We start from the raw sequence: 19,112 nt of genomic DNA, 5'->3' as shown, positions 1-19,112 counted from the left end.
GCACTGTGCCTCAAAAACTGTGATGTTCTCACTGAGGTCAGCACAGTTCATGGACTCGCACTTGCTGCAGTGAGTCATTTTCCCCTGCTCTTCTACTTGAGCGGTCGCCTCAAGCCACCGCTCACACTGGGGGCAATGATGAGAGCTGCCTCCAGCAGCCAGCATCAGTGATCAGTGCTAACAGTACCGCTGATTTCCAGGAGCCGGTATGTTTGACATGTCTTGGGTGTCCTGCGTGTGAACGTGTGTGAGACGTTTTTGCAGCCCATGCTTTTGAAAAAAAAATGGACATGTCAGTGTGCGCAGACCCATTCACTTGACCTGCCATGTGCCCAAACAGTAGTTTTGCTCTACACACAGGTATCTGCATACTTAAGAGAAATTGCACAATAAATTTTGGGGTCCATTTTCTCCTGTAACCCTTGTTAAAATAAAAAAAAAAAAATCATGGCTAAAGTGAATTTTTTTTTTTTTCTTCCACTTTGCATTAAATCATGGCAGCAGCTGAAGGGTAATAATCTTCTTGGATGTGGTTTTGAGGGGTGTAGTTTTATTAATGCTGTCACTTTTGAGTATTTTCTGTAATTTAAGCACCTCAAAGTCACTTCAAATGTGATGTGGTCCCTTTAAAAAATTAAAAATTTTGTTGGAAAAATGATTAATAGCTGATCAACTTCTAACTTGGGCTACTTTCACACATCAGTTTTTTGCCGTCAGGCAGGATCCGGCTATTTTTAGAAAAAACGGAGCCGGCATAAATTTTGGAGAACTGTAGAAACGGATCCGTTTTTCTGCTGGATCCGTCTAGCAGGTTATATCTGTTTCCTGGGGGCTGGCCAATTGGATCTGAGCATGCGCAGACTTAAAAAAACGGATCCGGTGGCTTGATCCGTCTTTTTCTGGATCCGGCGCATTCCGGCGCCCATAGACTTTCATTGTAGCAAAAAGCTGGAAGCGTCGGATCCGGCGCTTCCGGCTTTTTCGCCGGAGACAAAAAACGTTACAGTAGCCGTTTTTTCCAGACGCCGGAATGAGACAAGTAGCCGGATCCGGCAAAAACGGATGAAACGCAATGCTATCCGGCGCTAATGCAAGTCAATGGGGAAAAACTGGATCCGGCATTGCATTTTGCCGGATCCGGTTTTACAAAAAAAAAGCCGGATCGCGCCTGACGGCGAAAAACTGATGTGTGAAAGAGGCCTTAATAACAAAAATCAAAATTGTTTAAAAAGTGTTGCTGATGTAAAGTAGACATGTGGTAAATGTTAATCATTAACTATTTTGTATGACATGACTCTGGTTTAGGCCGGTTTCACACGTCAGTGGCTCTGGTAGGTGTGGTGACAGTTTTCTCACGTACCGGAGACACTGACACATGTAGACTCATTCAAATGAATGGGTATTTGCACATCAGCGTGTTTTCACGGACCATGTGTCCGTGTGCAAAACATGCTGACATGTCCGTTTTTGAGCGACAGCACGGATCACGCAGACCCATACAAGTCAATGGGTCCGTGTAAACACGTACCGCACATGGATGGCGTCTGTGTGCATTTGAAAAGTCATATAGTTAACATTGAAACAAATTGTTTCAAAACACGGACAGCACATGGATGCTACACACGGATGCCACACGGATGTGACAAATGGATTCAGGAACACAGACATATCTGGTATCGGAAATATCAGGACGTGTTAAACTGGCCTTAAAGTTATAAAAAATGTAAAGTTTAAATATTTTCCAAATTATTGCCAAATTTTCAATCCTTCCCCCTCCCCCACAAACACAAGTCATATTGAACAATTTTTACCACTATCGTGACGTACAACTTGTCACAAAAATCAGTGGGATACACTGAAGCGTTCCAGAGTTATTACTTCATAAAGTGACAGTGGTCAGAATTGTAAAATTTGGCCTGGTCAGGAGGTGACAACTGGCTTAGTGGGGGGGGGTGTGAAGGAGTTGATGATCATTTCAGGAGACAAACGGGAGTTTTGCTGCTGTTTCGGGTGATTGACAGCCTCTCTGCAATGCCTAGTTATCGGGAAACAAGCGTTTCGATTATCGTACAGTGTAAATGCTTCTTATATGTTCTTATTATACTAAACAATTTTCTCTCATGTTTTCTTTTAGATAAAATAATCTTAGTCCAGACATGAAGGTTTATAAGGAAGTTATCAGATATGAATCTTTTCCATTGTCAGGTAAGCAGCGGCATTACTGCAGTGTAACTCCTATATAATGACATACTTGCATGGCTTAGTACCTGTTCCACAGTAAAGCGCGCACACACACACCTTTTACCTCTGCTCATAAGTATTTATTTCAAATTGTAGCTCGACATCATGACAGAGTGACGACCGAACCAATCAGTTTTTTCTTCTCAAATATGGAAGAACTGCTATCATGGAAAGCAACCAGCCAAGATATGTTTAATATTGCTGTGACGCCTCTGGAAAAAAGATATCCGCCTATTGATAGCAAGAGACCGAAGACTCTGGTCTGCCATGACATGATGGGAGGGTATCTGGAGGACAGGTTGGTAGGGGTGGCTTTCCATTACTGTGTGACTTCAAGCACCATGCAAGCAAATCTTTATTAGAAAGTAAATTTATGTAATCTCGGTCTGTCCTGCAGGTTTATTCAGGGCACTGACTCTAAGGACCCCTATGTATTCTACCATTGGCAGTACATTGATATCTTTGTGTACTTCAGTCATCGGATGTTCACCATTCCACCTGTGTGTTGGACAAATACTGCTCACAAGCATGGTGTTTCTGTCTTGGGTAAGGCTTGTTGGCATTAAATTGCATTCCCATATTGGCTCCTTGAGCACAGGAAAATAAGGTTGTGCAATATTCTTCCCTGGTGGCTGGTGGAGGGGAGCTGCAGTGTATTATTCAAGTTTTGTATACAAGAAGAAAATTAGAGTTAAAAAATCCACAAGTAAAATAGTAAAAATAGAATATTTTTATTAATCTACACACAATAAATCACCCTTGCATATAAACACAATACAAGGTCACAATTGTTCAGAATTTTTTCTCTCGAGGGAACAGGTGCAGAAAAACACATGCGGCCACACAGTACAACAAGGCGGTAAAGTGACAGTGCTTAGATTTAAATCAGAAGTAAACACTTAGGGTGTGGCCAAAAAAGAGAAGTACTTAGTCCAGCTTAGTAGCATACTTAAAAATGGAAAAAAAACAACCACAACACAGGTCATAGTTAAGTAAACTTACCCTTGGTTGCCTTATGTGCCGCACGTGTAGCCCCTACGCGCGTTTCGCATAGGCTTCGTCGGCGGGCTGTGATGTAATCTGTCCCTGCCTCCTTTATATAACCTCACATCCGCTTTAAAAGATCCCACTAACGGCGCATGTCGCCATGATGCACGGCCCGGAATTCGCGTCAGCAACAAGCGCCAAGATGGCGGTGCAGCTCACCCGGGACTCCCGGTGACGTCATTGAGCCGCACACGTCATAGAAAGGCGCCACGGATGACGCGCCGGTAAAGCCTGCCAGGAAGACATGCGCACTGAAGATCTCCTATCAAATGGAACACCCAAGATGTCAGCGCTAAGATTCAGACACTGCTGCTAGTGATAAAACCCTTCTATTACCGCGCGATCATAAAAATAAATGTGAATAGATATTGTGTTCTATTACTCCACAAAAAGGAAGTGTCATCAAAAATATATATTAATTTCTTTAAGTGAAAAGATATAAGGTGAAAACATTAACGTCCCCACAAAGCTGCCTCATATCTAAACGCAGTACTACCGGGCAATAGTGTCAGTGCTTCAATTTGCAAAGAGACATAGAATTATACCACAGTATATTGTGACAAAAATACATGTAGTGTAGTATATATAAATCACAAAATATGAATGCAAAAATACATATAAAAAAGTGATACAAATATTGATAAAAAATAATAAATACAAAGACAAAAAAACAAACAAAAAATGTAAAAGTGAAAACAAGGAGAGATCATCATTAACTACATTGAATTATAGATCACATAGTGCTGAGAGGGTGCTTCACAATTGAACGATCTTGGTCCAGTTGATGGATATTATGGGGGTCCACAGGAGGATGTTAGAGAGTATTCAACGAAAAAAACAAAATATACTATAGAAAGAGACACAATATCTATTCACCTGTGTTGTGGTCGTTTTTTTCTTTTTTTAAATATGCTACTAAGCTGGACTAAGTACTTCTCTTTTTTGGCCACACACACTAAGTGTTTTTGTTTACTTCTGATTTAAATCTAAGCACTGTCAATTTACTGCCTTGTTGTACTGTGTGGCCGCATATGTTTTTCTGCAGCTGTTCCCTCTTGAGAGAAAAAATTCTGAACAATTGTGACCTTGTATTGCGTTTATATGTAAGGGTGATTTATTGTGTGTATTCTATTTTTACTATGTTACTTGTGGATTTTTACTCTAATTTTCTTCTTGTATACAAAGCAATTTTGAGAGTAATTCCACTGCTATTGCATGTGAAGATGAGGTCCCTTTAGGTCAGGACCATTTTTTTAATAATGCATATTGTCTATAGTTTTTTGTTTGCTAGTGTATTCAAGGTCTGCCACAAATGGCAGAACTATCTACTGTATTCTAAGAATTCTCCAATAGTACATAATGTCATATGCACATACAGCTCTGGCAAAAAATAAGAGACCACTGCAAAAAATTTCAGTTTGTCTGATTTTTCTCTTTATATCTATATTTTTGAGTTAAATGTAAATTGCTCTTTTATTCTGTAAACTACTGACATGTCTTCGAATTTCCAAGCACTAAATTTTGTATTTATTTTCAGAAAATGAGAAATGGTCAAAATAACAAAAAAAATGCAGTGCTTGCAGACCTCAAGTAATGCTAAGACAACAAGTTCATAATCATTTAGAAACAACAATACTAATGTCTTAACTCGGGAAGAGTTCAGAAATCAATATTTTGTGGAATAACCATGATTTCCATTAGGTTCCTTCCGGACAGCACCATGGAGGTAGTCCTTCCTTGACCTATAGCGGGACAGGATCACAGAGAGGTTAAAAGGCCTCTTCCACCTCCACCCTCCAGTGTTTTTCCTGTCCCAACAGGGGACAGTTGTAGGAGAGGTTGCTCCATTAGTGAATATAGAAGGTGAACATATGACGGGGCCCAGGGGGATTGGGCGGCTGGTCCAATCCTTCCCCCTGTCAAGTAGCCCGGGGCTGAAACCCTCCTGGGTGGGGTCCCTCAGCCACAGAGATCAGGGTGCTGACGAGGCTCCTGGGTAGAGCTGCTTCCTCCCACAGTGGAGGCTCTGGGCTCCGACGTCGGCCGGCAAGCCACCGCTACTTCCGAAAATCGCTCGGTGGAGAAAGCCATTGCTCCTCCGATAATGCCAGAGCAGGTCGGCGTGCGTTCCACGGTAGAACGCAGAAGTGCAGAACGAGACAGGCAACAGTCTATTTTCCTGGATCTCATGGGGCACAGGAGAGGAAATCATTGGCAGAAATGCAACTTTCCTGATGGGACGCCGCTTCCCTCTATGGTGGGCTCTCGGCGTTACTAGCTCCCCCTGTTTTTCTAGCAGGTATGGAGCCAGCACAGGTGAGTGCATGGTGGAATGTTGCTTTGATGGCCTAGGCCTCTGGGCTGATGCTAGTCTCCTGCCTATGTGCCGAAGCTGCCCATGTGCTGAGGTATGTTTTCACATATATGCAGCTAAGCCTTGGACCTCTAGGCTATAATAAGGCCATATGTCCAGGTTACATCTCATGATTTAACAACTACTCCATCCATAGGAGGACACATGGGGTTAATGCAGCACAGTGTCTCCATGAAGATGGCCCTCCAGCTGCAGCTCAGTAATTAGCTCCTTCGTGTGGGGTCAGTCTAACAAGTGAGATGTTCCATTCAGAGCAGAGGTTTATCCAGAACTCTTGAGAGATTGCTCTCTTGGATGTATCTGTGGGCCTGGTCTCTTGTTTGGCACCTTCAAGCATTGCCATAAGTCTGTCGATGCCTCTGTGCATCATATTGCATCATTGTGCCTCTATGTATCATAGTGCTTCTATGCATTATATTGAGTACCTCTATGCATCATATTGCATCATAGTGCTTCATCATGCCTCTGCATCATATTGCATCAGTGTTCCATAGTGCCTTTGTGAATCATATTGCATCATAGTGCCTTTGTGCATCATAGTGCCTTTGCATCATATTGCATCAGTGCTTCATGGTGCCTTTTGTGCATCATAGTGCCTGTGTGAATCATATTGCATCATAGCGCTTCATAGTGCCTTTTTGCTTCATATGGTATCATATTGCGTCATAGCGTCTCAATGCATCATATTGCATCATAGTGCTTTGGTGTCCCTGTGCCTCATGGTGTATCATTAGTGTGTCATAGTGCTTCATAGTACTTCATGGTGCCTCTGTGCTTCATAGTTCCTCAGTTCTTTATAGTACCTCGGGCTTTGTGCCTTTTTGCCTTGGGGTATGTGCACACGGTGTGGATTCTGCTGCGGATCCGCAGCGTTTCTGCAGCTGCGGGTTCGCAGCAGATTTTGCTGCGTTGTACAGTACCTTTATTTCCTATGGAAATAAAAAAATGCAGTGCACATGCTGCTGATCTTTCCGCGCGGTTTTGCTGCGTTTTACAATCCGCAGCATGTCCATTCTTTGGTGCAGAAACGCTGGAGTTTCACACTATCCATTATGAGGTGTAAAACCGCAGGGCAAAACCGCAGGACTTTAGTCTTGCAGATTTATCTGCGGTTTTCACTACAAAATCCGCAGAGCCAAAAAACTCCATGTGCACATAGCCTTAGGCTGTGGACCTCTGGCTTAGACCATCTGACTTGTGCCTTGTTGTGTGGCCGCACCCTGTATCTTTGGCCTACCACTTCACATTTTTGTCTCAGGCCCAGAGTCCTTGTGTTTTTAGACCCAGATCCAACTTCTGTTGCTTCATTCTTGGCATTCGGGCTTAGCCAAACAAACACCTATGCTTGAATTGGCCTAGTAAAATAGCATTTCTTCCGTTTGGAACAGAACTCTCAAGGAGCTACTGCCTTGAGTGCTAAAGGCAAGTCTCTTTCATTATTAGGTTTAAAGGGGGACATACATCTTTGGGTTCATCCTACAAAAGGACATACTACTGTCCTGGGAGCAGTAAATCCCACGAGGTGGAAGGAAAGAATCCTTCCAAGCTCATCATACAGCAATCAGACTAGTTGCCTTGATCAACATCCAGTAGACAGATTCTTGTCACATAAGTCTGTTGTATTATGTTTACCAGGGACGGCATCACTGCCTTTTGTGCTTTGTGGTGAAACGGCAGCACTGCGTCAGATGGCAGAGGATCCCATACCCACTGTTCTTATCAGAAAAGTCTTTGTATAGCCTGCATCCAGAAGACAATTGGTGAGCAGACCCCCCCTACTTTTGCCGCAAGCCTTAGATTGGTTATCAGGGCTCAGGTGGGAAGCTCCCTAAAACCTAAAATCCCTATTTAAAAAAAAAAAAAAAAAAAATTAAGTTTAGGGAAGTGTTTTCTAGATCTGACGCTTACCCGTTATCAGAAGGGGAATACCAGAGTGAATCTTCTTCCTCATCCACTTCGTGACATGGGGGAGATGAGGGGGGCCGGACCATATTTCCCAGTCGAGGATGCGGATAAAATAGTCAAGGCCGTTAGGTCATCAATGGGCCTGAAAGAGGAGAAGATGACTAAATCCATAGAAGATGTGATGTTCGGGGGTTCGAGCAGAGAAAAAAGTGTACCTTTCCTGTTAATGGTAAGATCGAGGCACTCATTAATAAGGAGTGGAAAAGAGCTAAGAAAACTGGTGCCTTAGCTTCGTCTTCTAAAAGCAGATATCCTTTCAAGGAGAAGGCTTCTGAAATTTGGGACAAGGTCCCTAGAATTGTCAGGGCTGTATCAAAATCCTCAGAGGTCGGTCCTACCCTTTTAAGAATCAGGGGTACTGAGATGACATTGGTTAAAAAAGCGGATGAATATCTGAAACACGTGGGAAGCAGCAGCAGAGGGTCTGGAAAACACATCTGCAGACTCTGTAAGGCTGGCCGCTAGGTCTGCTGGGTTGTCAAGTGCAGCAAGACTGTTTTATGTCTTAAAGGCTGCCCAGGAGACCTTCAGGCTAAACACAGACTATGATCTATCCCATGTGATGGCCAATTTTTGTTTTTAAAGAAACTGGACGATATCAAGATGTAATCGCAGCCATAAAACTACTGTTCCACCATTGTTTCATGGTGGTCGTCAACTTAAAGGATGCTTGTTATCACATCCTGATTCATCTAGTACCTGAGAGTTGCCTTGTACATACAGGGAGAAATCATACATTACAAATTCAAAGCCCGACCATTTGGTCTGTCTGTAGCTCCAAGGATTTTCACCAAGGGTTTAATAGCCAAGATGACTGCCTACCTTCATGTTCTGAACACCATTATTGTTCCTTACTTGGATGACTTCCTGATAGTGGGGAAATCAGAGGAACACTGTGCAGAACAACTAAGAGATGTAAGATTCATCTTAGAAGATCTTGGTTGGATGGTGAACACTCACAAGTCAAAGCTAAATCCAGTAAGAGTACAGTAATTTCAGGGTTTTATTCTAAATTTCGAACTTCAGACTTGTCTCTTTGCCTGAGAACAAAATAGACAAGGTGTTAGATCTTGCCTCATCAGCAACAAAAGTACCGAAAATAACCACGAAGAAGGCAATATATCTCTAACATCTTGCATTCCAGCAGTAAGATGGGCCCTGTTCCACACAAGGCAGCTTCAGTGGGAAATTCTGTCTGCGCAGGGGTTGCTAAAGGGACATTTAGAAGGGAATGTGGATCTTTCTTTAGAAACCATAAACTCCTTCTCTTGGTGGACAGACTGGGAAAACCTAACTTCAGGGGCCCAATTGATGAAGCTGGTGAGTGACATGGTCACAGCTGATACGAGCAATTCAGGTTGGAGGGGCACACCTGAGAGAGAGCACAATTCAGGGTTCTTGTTTACTGCTCGAGGAGGTCAGTCGTCAAACCTGAAAGAGTTGTGGGCTGTAGAAGAATCTTTAGGCTATGTGCACGCGTAGTTTTTTGGGTGTGTTGATTTTGGAGAGAAAACCGCAGGTAAATCCGTAGGACAAAAGTCCTGCGGTTTTACACCTCATAATGGATGAGGTGTAAAACTGCAGCGTTTCTGCACCAAACAATTGACATGCAGCGGATTGTGAACAGTTTGGAAAAATCCGCAGCATGTGCACTGCGTTTTTTTTTTTTTTTTTCCATTGAAAATAAAGGTACTGTACAACGCAGCAGAATCTGCTGCGTTTCCGCAGAGCCAAAACCGCTGCGGAAACGCAGTAGATTTCACTACGTGTGCACATACCCTTAGGCTATGTGCACACGCTGCGGTTTTTGCTGCGGTTTTGGCCCTGCGGAACCGCAGCAGTTCCGCAGACATGGTACAGTACCATGTAACCCTATGGGTTTTCAAAACCGCAGTGCTCACGCTGCGGTTTTTTCCGCACGGTTTTGCTGCGGTTTATAAACCGCAGCATGTCAATTGTTTCTGCGGATTCCGCTGCGGTTTCACACCTTTAACATAGTAGAGGTGTGAAACCGCAGGGCAAAACCGCAGGCCAAACCGCAGGTCACTTTACCTGCGGTTTTACCTGCGGTTCTGCGGGGGGAAAACCCGCAGGTGATTCCGCAGTATGTGCACATAGCCTTAAAGGGCTTTCTTCCTTACCTCCTTGGTCGCCACGTCCGTGTCATGTCAGACAACTGGGCTACGGTGGCGTATATCAACAGCCAAGGAGGTACAAGGTCCCACTCCCTAATGAAAGCAGCAAGACTGTCTTTTCCAAGTGACAGAGCAACATATTCTGTTCCTAACAGCGCTGCACATAAAGGGGACGGAGAACACCAAGACAGACTTCCTAAGCCGCAACAAAATGAAACAAGGGGAATGGTCCCTAAACACCCAGGTTTTTCAGCGGTTAGTTCATTCATGGTGGGTGCCAGAAATAGACTAGTTTGCCTACAAACAGAACAGGAAACTGAAAAAATTCTGTTCACTTAACCCATGGGAAAAACCTTATGTGGTAAATGAGCTTCAATTCCCCTGGGACTTCAAGATGGCGCACACCTTTCCTCCAATAGCATTGATTCCAGCAGTCGTAAGGAAGATCAGGGAGGATCAGGCGAGGGTGATTCTGGCTGAAAATACCATGGTTTTTCCCTATTAAGGATAATGTCTGTGTTGGCTCCATGGATCCTGCCAGAGATCCTGGACCTTCTCACTCAGGATTCTGTATGCCACTCTCAAATGAAGGGCTTCCATCTAGCAGCATGGAATTTGAGAGGACAATTCTGAGTCAGAAGGTGTTTTCTCCAGGGATAGCCTCCACCTTGTTTAAAAAGAAGAAAACGTATAACAAAAATTTTACGTCAGGATGTGTAAAAAAAATTCCTAGAATTCTCCAAGGGAGGCCTTTGGAAAGATGGCTCCAGTCGATTCCATCCAAGTTTTTCCAGAAGGGGTTTGAGCTAGGATTGGCCACTAGCATCTTAAGGTTCACGTTTCAGCCTTGGGTGCACTATATAACTATAAACTCGCAGCTTATAAGTGGATTTCAAGGTTCGTAAAATCTTTTGATGGATCCAGGCCAGTCCTAATTCCCTCTTGGGATCTAAGCCTAGTACTAGAGGAATTAGCATTTGAACCCTTAGGGTACATACCCATACGTGAGAAAAAAAAAAAAACGGTCCGATATCAGGACTGAAAAACGTGAGTGTCATGTGAGTAAAATGCGATTTTTCTCACATAGCATCCGTATGACATGCGTATCCAGTGCATTTTTTTTCTCAGTAACTTTTTCTACAATTATTTACAGGACCATTTACAGAGTTCTGTGGCACAGAATGGTAAGGAATCTGTAAAAATCGGACAGCATACGGATGGAGCAAGTGCTATGCGTTTTTTTTTTTTTTTTTTTCTCTCGTACCCATTGACTTGCATTGGGGAGTCTTGCCTAAGATACGCTGCAAATTTTTTTTTTTCCCCCTCCGTCTGATTTCAGCTGAGAAAAAAATCGCATGAGATGTAACTCATTGAATAACATTGGTCAGAGTGCCATCTGAATTTTTTTTTTTCCCTGAATGATGAGTTCAGGAGGGGCTGAAATGGTTCATAAGAGGAGAAAGAATCTGATTTATTATTAGAATTTCTTATATACGTGTATTATGCTGATTTTATGCAGAGTCTGATAAAATAACAGTGACCATTCCACTAAAATGCCTAAATCTAGTGACTTCAGTTGCCAGGAACATTATTCAATAGCTGTAATATAAGAAATAATTAGCAAAAATGTAATGGAAAGGTGTATTATATAAAGGGGTTGTCCACTTCTGAACAACCTAAACTTTGCTGCTATAGTCTTTCCCCCAGCTAGAGAATCAGCACTGGTCCATGAGCTAAGCAAGGGTGTTATTTTATGTGGGGGGTATTAATTTTTGTACTATTGCCTTGTCTTATTGGTGTTTTGTTGTTGTGTGTTTATACAGGTTACCTGTAGACATTCTTTGCAGGCCTTTCAGAAGTATTTTTCATATTTTGTTGATTTAAAATTTTTTCCATTGCTCAGGTACATTTATCACAGAATGGGAAGATGGTGCCAAAACCTGTGAATCATTCCTGGCTGGCGATGAGTCTACTTATAAGGCAGTTGCAAATCAGATGGTTGCACTTGCACTTTTCTATAGATTTGATGGATGGTTGATTAACATTGAGAATGTGCTTAGTGTAAGTAGTAAATTTTTAAATTTTTTTTTTTTTAAGTACAATTCTTCCTCACAGTACAACTGAAAAATGATACACCGCGCTAAACTTTCTTGTATATTTTTTTTCACATGTAGCCAGTTGCAGTGGCCCGCATGCCATTGTTCCTCTCTTACTTAACTGAAAAACTGCACTCAGAAATTCCAGGGGGCCTAGTTCTTTGGTATGACAGCGTGATCCATACTGGGGAGCTAAAGTGGCAGAATGAACTTAATGATGACAATAGGTAAATGCTCATATTTCAAACTTCCCTATATTAAAACCATGTTTTTGGGGTGTGTGTTTTTTTTTTTTTTTTTTTTGTTTTACGTTTTTGCTGCACATGATGCCATTTTTTTTGTCTTTCCCTTTCCTATTTTCAAAAGCTATGTAAAAATGATGGTGAACATGGATTTCACTGCTGTGATCTTATTTGGCAGAGGGACCGTTGGCAGCCATAGTTATCAGTGCATTTGAATGAAATGAAATTGAAAAATGAATTTTAATTTATTACTAGAGATGGGCGAACCCGAACAGTAAAGTTTGGCGTGCGTACCGAACACCTACTGTTCGGGTTCGGCTGCCCGAACACCAGGTGTTTGCCTCACTGTCATGTGCATGACAGTGCTGCAAACACCGCTTCTGATCTGCGGTGAAATCATCCCCGCCGGTCAGAGAGCCACCGTTCCCACGCTGTCGGGATCTCGCCGAGGTCACCGCAGTTCAGCCCAGCTGGGAATGCAGCCTCAGTGACATCATCGCTATGATTCACCAGTTGTTCCCAGCCTGGACGGTCGCCTCTTGGCACCGTCCAGGTTAAAAAGTATTTCTCCCTCAGACATGGATTACTGCGTGGGACAGAACGACTGAGAGGTGAGTGATATTATATATTTTTTTTTTTTTTTATATATTTCTGGTTTACTACAGGATTTCAAGGGCTTCAGTGGAGTTAGACAAGATCGTAAGTATGGTTTAATTAAGATTGTGTCATTTTTTTCAATTAAAGGACTTTTTTCTGGGTGTCTGTGTTTTCTTACGATACGACTATGAGGTTAGTAATGGGGGCGTCTTATAGACTCCTCTCCATTTGATGTCACCTGACAATACAAAGTTGACATCAACTCCAAAAATATAAACCCCACTTGCCACCGCTACAGGGCAAGTGGGAAGAGCTGGGCAAATAAATAATTAAAAAAACTGTGTGGGGAGCCCTCTACTCTTGATAACCAGCCTTGTTGAAGCTGACAGCTGAGGGTTGCAGCCCCCTTCTGTGAGTTTTGCCTGTCTGGTTATCAAAAATCCAGGGGAACCCATGCTGGGTTTTTTAAAATTATTTATTTACAGCGCAGGAGCAGGCTAACTAATACCCCCCCATCAGCCGCTCCTGCTCTCGCTGTTATTAGCGGCAGCAGGTGTCGGATGATGTGAGAAGTTTTCCCATCCGCTGACACCAGTGACAAGAGGTAAGCTTTATATCTCTGATCACAGCAGCGCACTCTTGCTGTCTTTTGACAGCGTGGGAACTGTGGCACTCTGACCGGCGGGGAGGATTTCACCACTGATCAGAAGTGGCGTTTGCCGTGCTGTCATGCACAGGGCAGCGCAGCAAACACTGGATATTCTGGGCTCCCCATTCAAGTGAATGTGGTCCGGGTACTGTTCTGGTACCCACCCTGAACTTTTTGTAACTGTTGGGCCGGACCTGAACATCCAGGTGTCCGCCCATCTGTATTATACTTTTTGTATTTCAGTGAAAGATGTTTTTATTGATTTCCTGTACTATTGTGGTATATGAAAATTAATGAATAACAGGTAATGCTGTGGAACATACAGTATCAATCAATAGACAACCCTAGTGTTCTCCAAGGACCTGAAGATGCCCCAATTATGGAAGAAAATCCCAATAGTTGACAATACTATAATTTCCACTTTGATTACACAGGAATCATAGAATCATAGAATCGTAGAGTTGGAAGGGACCTCCTGGGCCATCTGGTCCAACCCCCTGCTCAAAGCAGGATTCGCTAAATCATCCCAGTCAGATGTCTGTCCAGCCTCTGTTTGAAGACTTCCATTGAAGGAGAACTCACCACTTCTCGTGGCAGCCTGTTCCACTCATTGATCACTCTAACTGTCAAAAAGTTTTTTCTAATATCTAATCTGTGTCTCCTCCGCTTCAGTTTCATCCCATTGCTTCTAGTCTTTCCTTGTGCAAATGAGAATAAAGTTGATCCTTCTACAATGTGACAGCCCTTTAGATATTTGTAGACAGCTATTAAGTCTCCTCTCAGTCTTCTCTTTTGCAAACTAAACATTCCCAAATCCTGCAACCTTTCCTCATAAGACAGGGTTTGCAGACCGGTCACCATTCTGGTCGCTCTTTTCTGAACTTGCTCCAGTTTGTTGCTGTCTTTTTTAAAATGTGGTGCCCAAAACTGGACACAATATTCCAGATGAGGTCTGACCAAAGAGGAGTAGAGGGAAATAATGACTTCACGTGATCTAGACTGTATGCTTCTGTTAATACATCCTAGAATTGCATTTGCCTTTTTTGCTGCTGCATCACACTGTTGACTCATATTCAGTCTGTGATCTATTAGTATACCCAAGTCTTTTTCACATGTGCTGTCACTTAGCCCTATTCCTCCCATTCTGTATATGCTTTTTTCATTTTTATTGCCCAGATGTAGTACTTTGCATTTCTCCCTGCTAAAAATCATTCTGTTAGTTGCTGCCCACTTCTCCAGTTTATTTAAATCTTTTTGAATCCTCTCTCTCTCTTCTCTTGTATTAGCTATCCGTCCTAGCTTTGTGTCATCAGCAAATTTAATCAGATTACCCTCAATTCCTTCATCTAAATCGTTGATAAAGATGTTGAACAATACAGGGCCCAGGACAGAGCCCTGTGGTACCCCACTTGAGACATTCTTCCAACTGGATGTGCAGCCATTTACGACCACTCTTTGGGTCCGATCACTAAGCCAGTTATGAATCCACCTAACAGTTGCCTTGTCCATTCCATACTTAGTCATTTTTTCAATAAGGATTTTATGAGAGACTTTGTCAAATGCTTTGCTGAAGTCAAGATATACTATATCTACAGCATTTCCTTGATCCATCCAATCAGTGATACCGTCATAGAAGGAAATTAAGTTAGTCTGACATGACTTATTAGTTACAAACCCATGCTGACTCTGTTTAATCACTTCATTCTTATCCAGGTATTGACATACATGTTGTTTAATAATTTGTTCAAAGATCTTTCCTGGTATAGAAGTCAGACTCACCGGCCTATAGTTGCCTGGGTCCACCTTCTTCCCCTTTTTGAAGATAGGAACAACATTTGCTCTTCTCCAGTCTTCTGGCACTTCTCCTATTCTCCAAGAATTTTCAAAGATTATGGAGAGGGGTTCAAAAATTTCTTCTGCTATCTCCTTCAGTACTCTGGGGTGTAATTCATCTGGTCCTGGAGACTTGAATTCATTTAGGTTAGCTAAGTGTTTCCTTACTATCTTTCTGTTTATAGATATCCTGGATTCTTCTATTCCCTTAATAGGACAGTGAATAACAGTTGATGTTACATTTCCTTTCTCAGAGAAAACAGATGCAAAATAGGAATTTAAAAGTTCAGCCTTCTCAACATCCTGTCTTACCATTTCATCATTTTCATCCTGTAAAAATCCTATAGCATCTTTGACTTTTCTTTTACTTTTGACATATCCCCAAAATCCTTTATTATTGCTTTTGACATCTCTTGCAAGCCTCAATTCATTTTCAGCTTTAGATAATCTGATTTGTGCCCTGCAAGTTCTGCAAACAGCATTATATTCTTCTTTAGATATGCCTCCCTCTTTCCATTTTATAAACATGTTTTTCTTCCTTTTTTAGCATGTGCTTAAGTTCTGTGTTCATCCATCCTGGTTTCCTTAAATGCTTCCTATTCTTCCCTCTTTTTGGAATTGTTAACAACTGTGCTTTGAGAATTTCATTTTTCAAGATTTCCCATCCTTCCTGGACATTTTTGTCTTTAAGGATATCCAGCCATTGGATCCCTCCAATTCTCTTTCTGAAACCCTTAAAATCTGCCTTTCTGAAATCTAACCTTGACGTCTGAGTCTTCACAGGTCTTCCGCCTCTAGTTATCCAAAATTCTAAAATAGCATGGTCGCTACCTCCTAGGGTCCCAGCCAGTTTTACCTCCTCAACCATTTCCTCCCTGTTTATAAGGATTAGATCCAAGGTAGCAGTTCCCCTTGTTTTCTCCCCTACCTTTTGGAAGATAAAGTTGTCAGCAAGAGAGGATAAGAATTTCCTTGACCTGTTAGTTTTGCCTGAGAGAGATTTCCAACAAATGTCTGGATAGTTGAAATCTCCCATGACAACTATGTCATATTTTTTGGAGAACTTGGCCATTTGATGCATAAAGAGTTCATCCATATCTTCAGCTTGCACAGGCGGCCTGTAGTAAATGCCTACAATGGTGTCCTTTCCATTGTTCTGTCCTTGTATTCTTACCCAAACAGTTTCCACAGAACTTCCAGTCTCTGAAGCTTCAATCTCTGTGCAGATATACGCGTTTCTAACATACAATGCGACACCTCCTCCTCGTTTATCAAGTCTGTTTTTTGCAAATAAGTTGTATCCTTCTAGTCTTGTATTCCAATCATGTGTATTGTCCCACCAAGTTTCAGTGATTCCAATGACATCATATTTCTTTTCCTGTGTTAGTAGTTCCAATTCTCCTTGTTTGTTGCCCATGCTTTGTGCATTAGTATAGAAACATTTTAGATTGTGATTGGTTTCTCTTTCTCCAATATTTTTATTAATTAGATTCTTTTGTCTTTGTTCTTGCCTTCCACTTCTAATAGCAGAGTTCTCAATAGCATTTGTCAGGTGTATGGCTTTTTCTGGTCTTTTGCTTCCCTTCCCATGTTGTTCTAGTTTAAAGCTCTCCTTACAAGTGTAGCAAGGCGACTTCCAAATACATGCTTTCCAGTCTTCGTAAGGTGCACCCCATCTCTAGCAAGTAGTCCATCGTATAAGTAATTCACTCCGTGATCCAGAAATCCAAATCGTTGCTGACGGCACCATCGACGTAGCCAGTTGTTCTCCTGCAGAATCTTATTCCACCTCCTTGTTCCATGGCCATCCACTGGGAGGATGGAAGAGAAGACCACCTGCGCTCCCAGTTCTTTCACTTTCTTGCCTAAGTCTTCAAAGTCTCTGCAGATGGTTTCCAGGTCATTTCTTGCGGTGTCATTTGTCCCCACATGTAGTAGCAGGAATGGGTAGTCATCTGTAGGTCTGAAGAGTCCTGATATCCTGTCAGACACATCTTTAATTTTTGCACCTGGAAGACAGCACATTTCTCTTGAAGTTATATCCGGTCTGCAGATAGCGGCCTCTGTTCCTCTCAACAGGGAAATCCCCCATGACCACCACTCTCCGTTTCTTCACAACATTTTTCTTTCTCCATCCAGGAGGACTCTGAGAGCGTACAAGGTTGCTGTTTGTTGGCAAAGTCTTATCCTGATGTATTTCTTCGTTTTCCTGCATGAGAGCCTGGTACTGGTTTCTGAGCAGTATGGGTGCTGACTGCCTCCTGATCCTCCTGCTTCTCTGGGTCACATGTCTCCATTCCTCTGTTTCTTCAGGTGCACTTCGAATTTCTTCTCTTTCTGTAACATGAAGAGATAATTCTGCTCTGTCCAAGAACTCTTCACCTTCCTTAATGATCTTTAACGTAGCTAACCTCTCTTCGAGATTTTGCAACTTTTCCTCCAACAGGGACACAAGCTTGCATTTGTGGCATGTGAAGTTTGGCTTTTCCACTGGTAAGTCTGTGAACATGTAGCAAGAAATGCAGCTCACCAAATGGCTCCTGGCCTCTTCCATCTTGAGATTTCTTAAAAACGATGAAAAATGAGGTTTTCCGATTTCCTCTTTTCAGCTGCAATGGCCAAAACCCAGTGATCGTTGAGCTCGTGGAGACTCTTCAACTATCCCAGAAGGCACTGGGAATATGCAAATGATCTCCTCAAGACTCTTCCCCTGGTTTTCCGACTTCCTCTTTTCACCTGCAATGGCCAAAACCCAGTGATCGTTGAGCTCGCGGAGACTCTTCACCTATCCCAGAAGGCACTGGGAATATGCAAATGATCTCCTCAAGACTCTTCTCCTGGTTTTCCGATTTCCTCTTTTCAGCTGCAATGGCCAAAACCCAGTGATCGTTGAGCTCGCGGAGACTCTTCACCTATCCCAGAAGGCACTGGGAATATGCAAATGATCTCCTCAAGACTCTTCCCCTGGTTTTCCGACTTCCTCTTTTCACCTGCAATGGCCAAAACCCAGTGATCTTTGAGCTCGCGGAGACTCTTCACCTATCCCAGAAGGCACTGGGAATATGCAAATGATCTCCTCAAGACTCTTCTCCTGGTTTTCCGATTTCCTCTTTTCAGCTGCAATGGCCAAAACCCAGTGATCGTTGAGCTCGCGGAGACTCTTCACCTATCCCAGAAGGCACTGGGAATATGCAAATGATCTCCTCAAGACTCTTCCCCTGGTTTAGGAAGATCCATTTTGTTATGACTGAGATAACGCTGATGAAATTAAAAGTTATGCTAATTATTTTAAGTTTGACACTCTTCAATTAACCAAACTACGTACAGTGGGTACGGAAAGTATTCAGACCCCTTTAAATTTTTCACTCTTTATTTCATTGCAGCCATTTGGTAAATTCAAAAAAGTTCATTTTTTTCTCATTAATGTACACTCTGCACCCCATCTTGAGTGAAAAAAACAGAAATGTAGAAATTTTTGCAAATTTATTAAAAGAAAACTGAAATATCCCATGGTCATAAGTATTCAGACCCTTTTGCTCAGACACTCATATTGCTGTCACATGCTGGCCATTTCCTTGTGATCCTCCTTGAGATGGTTCTACGCCTTCATTGGAGTCCAGCTGTGTTTAATTAAACTGATAGGACTTGATTTTGAAAGGCACACACCTGTCTAAATAAGACCTCACAGAGCACGTAATAATAATAATCTTAATTTATATAGCGGCAACATATTTCGCAGTGCTTTACAGTTTAACAGTTTCAAACACAACAGTCATAAGTAACAATAATTAAAGCAAAATAAAATGACCCTGCTCGTGAGAGCTTTCAATCTGCATGTCAGACCAAATGAGAATCATTAGGTCAAAGGAACTGGCCAAGGAGCTTAGAGACAGGATTGTGGCACGAAACACATCTGGCCAAGGTTACTGAAGA

The 19,112-nt window shown here is 42.4% G+C and overlaps 1 protein-coding gene across 2 annotated transcripts in view; it reads left to right on the top strand.

The window, feature by feature from the left end:
• Window positions 1–19,112, top strand: part of ENGASE (endo-beta-N-acetylglucosaminidase) — a 122,528-nt gene that overhangs the window by 24,384 nt on the left and 79,032 nt on the right. For both annotated transcript variants that reach the window (XM_073588065.1, XM_073588064.1), the window contains 5 exons: window positions 2,135–2,205; window positions 2,338–2,539; window positions 2,639–2,787; window positions 11,666–11,823; window positions 11,937–12,085. In XM_073588065.1, the coding sequence (XP_073444166.1) occupies window positions 2,157–2,205; window positions 2,338–2,539; window positions 2,639–2,787; window positions 11,666–11,823; window positions 11,937–12,085 (707 nt within the window). In that variant the 5' untranslated portion in view covers window positions 2,135–2,156. The remainder of the gene's footprint in view (window positions 1–2,134; window positions 2,206–2,337; window positions 2,540–2,638; window positions 2,788–11,665; window positions 11,824–11,936; window positions 12,086–19,112) is intronic.

Source organism: Dendrobates tinctorius, unplaced genomic scaffold (assembly GCF_039654945.1).
Source record: "Dendrobates tinctorius isolate UK_male_01 unplaced genomic scaffold, ASM3965494v1 ptg000103l, whole genome shotgun sequence".
NCBI lineage: Eukaryota > Metazoa > Chordata > Amphibia > Anura > Dendrobatidae > Dendrobates > Dendrobates tinctorius.
This window is presented reverse-complemented; position numbering and strand designations above follow the sequence as displayed.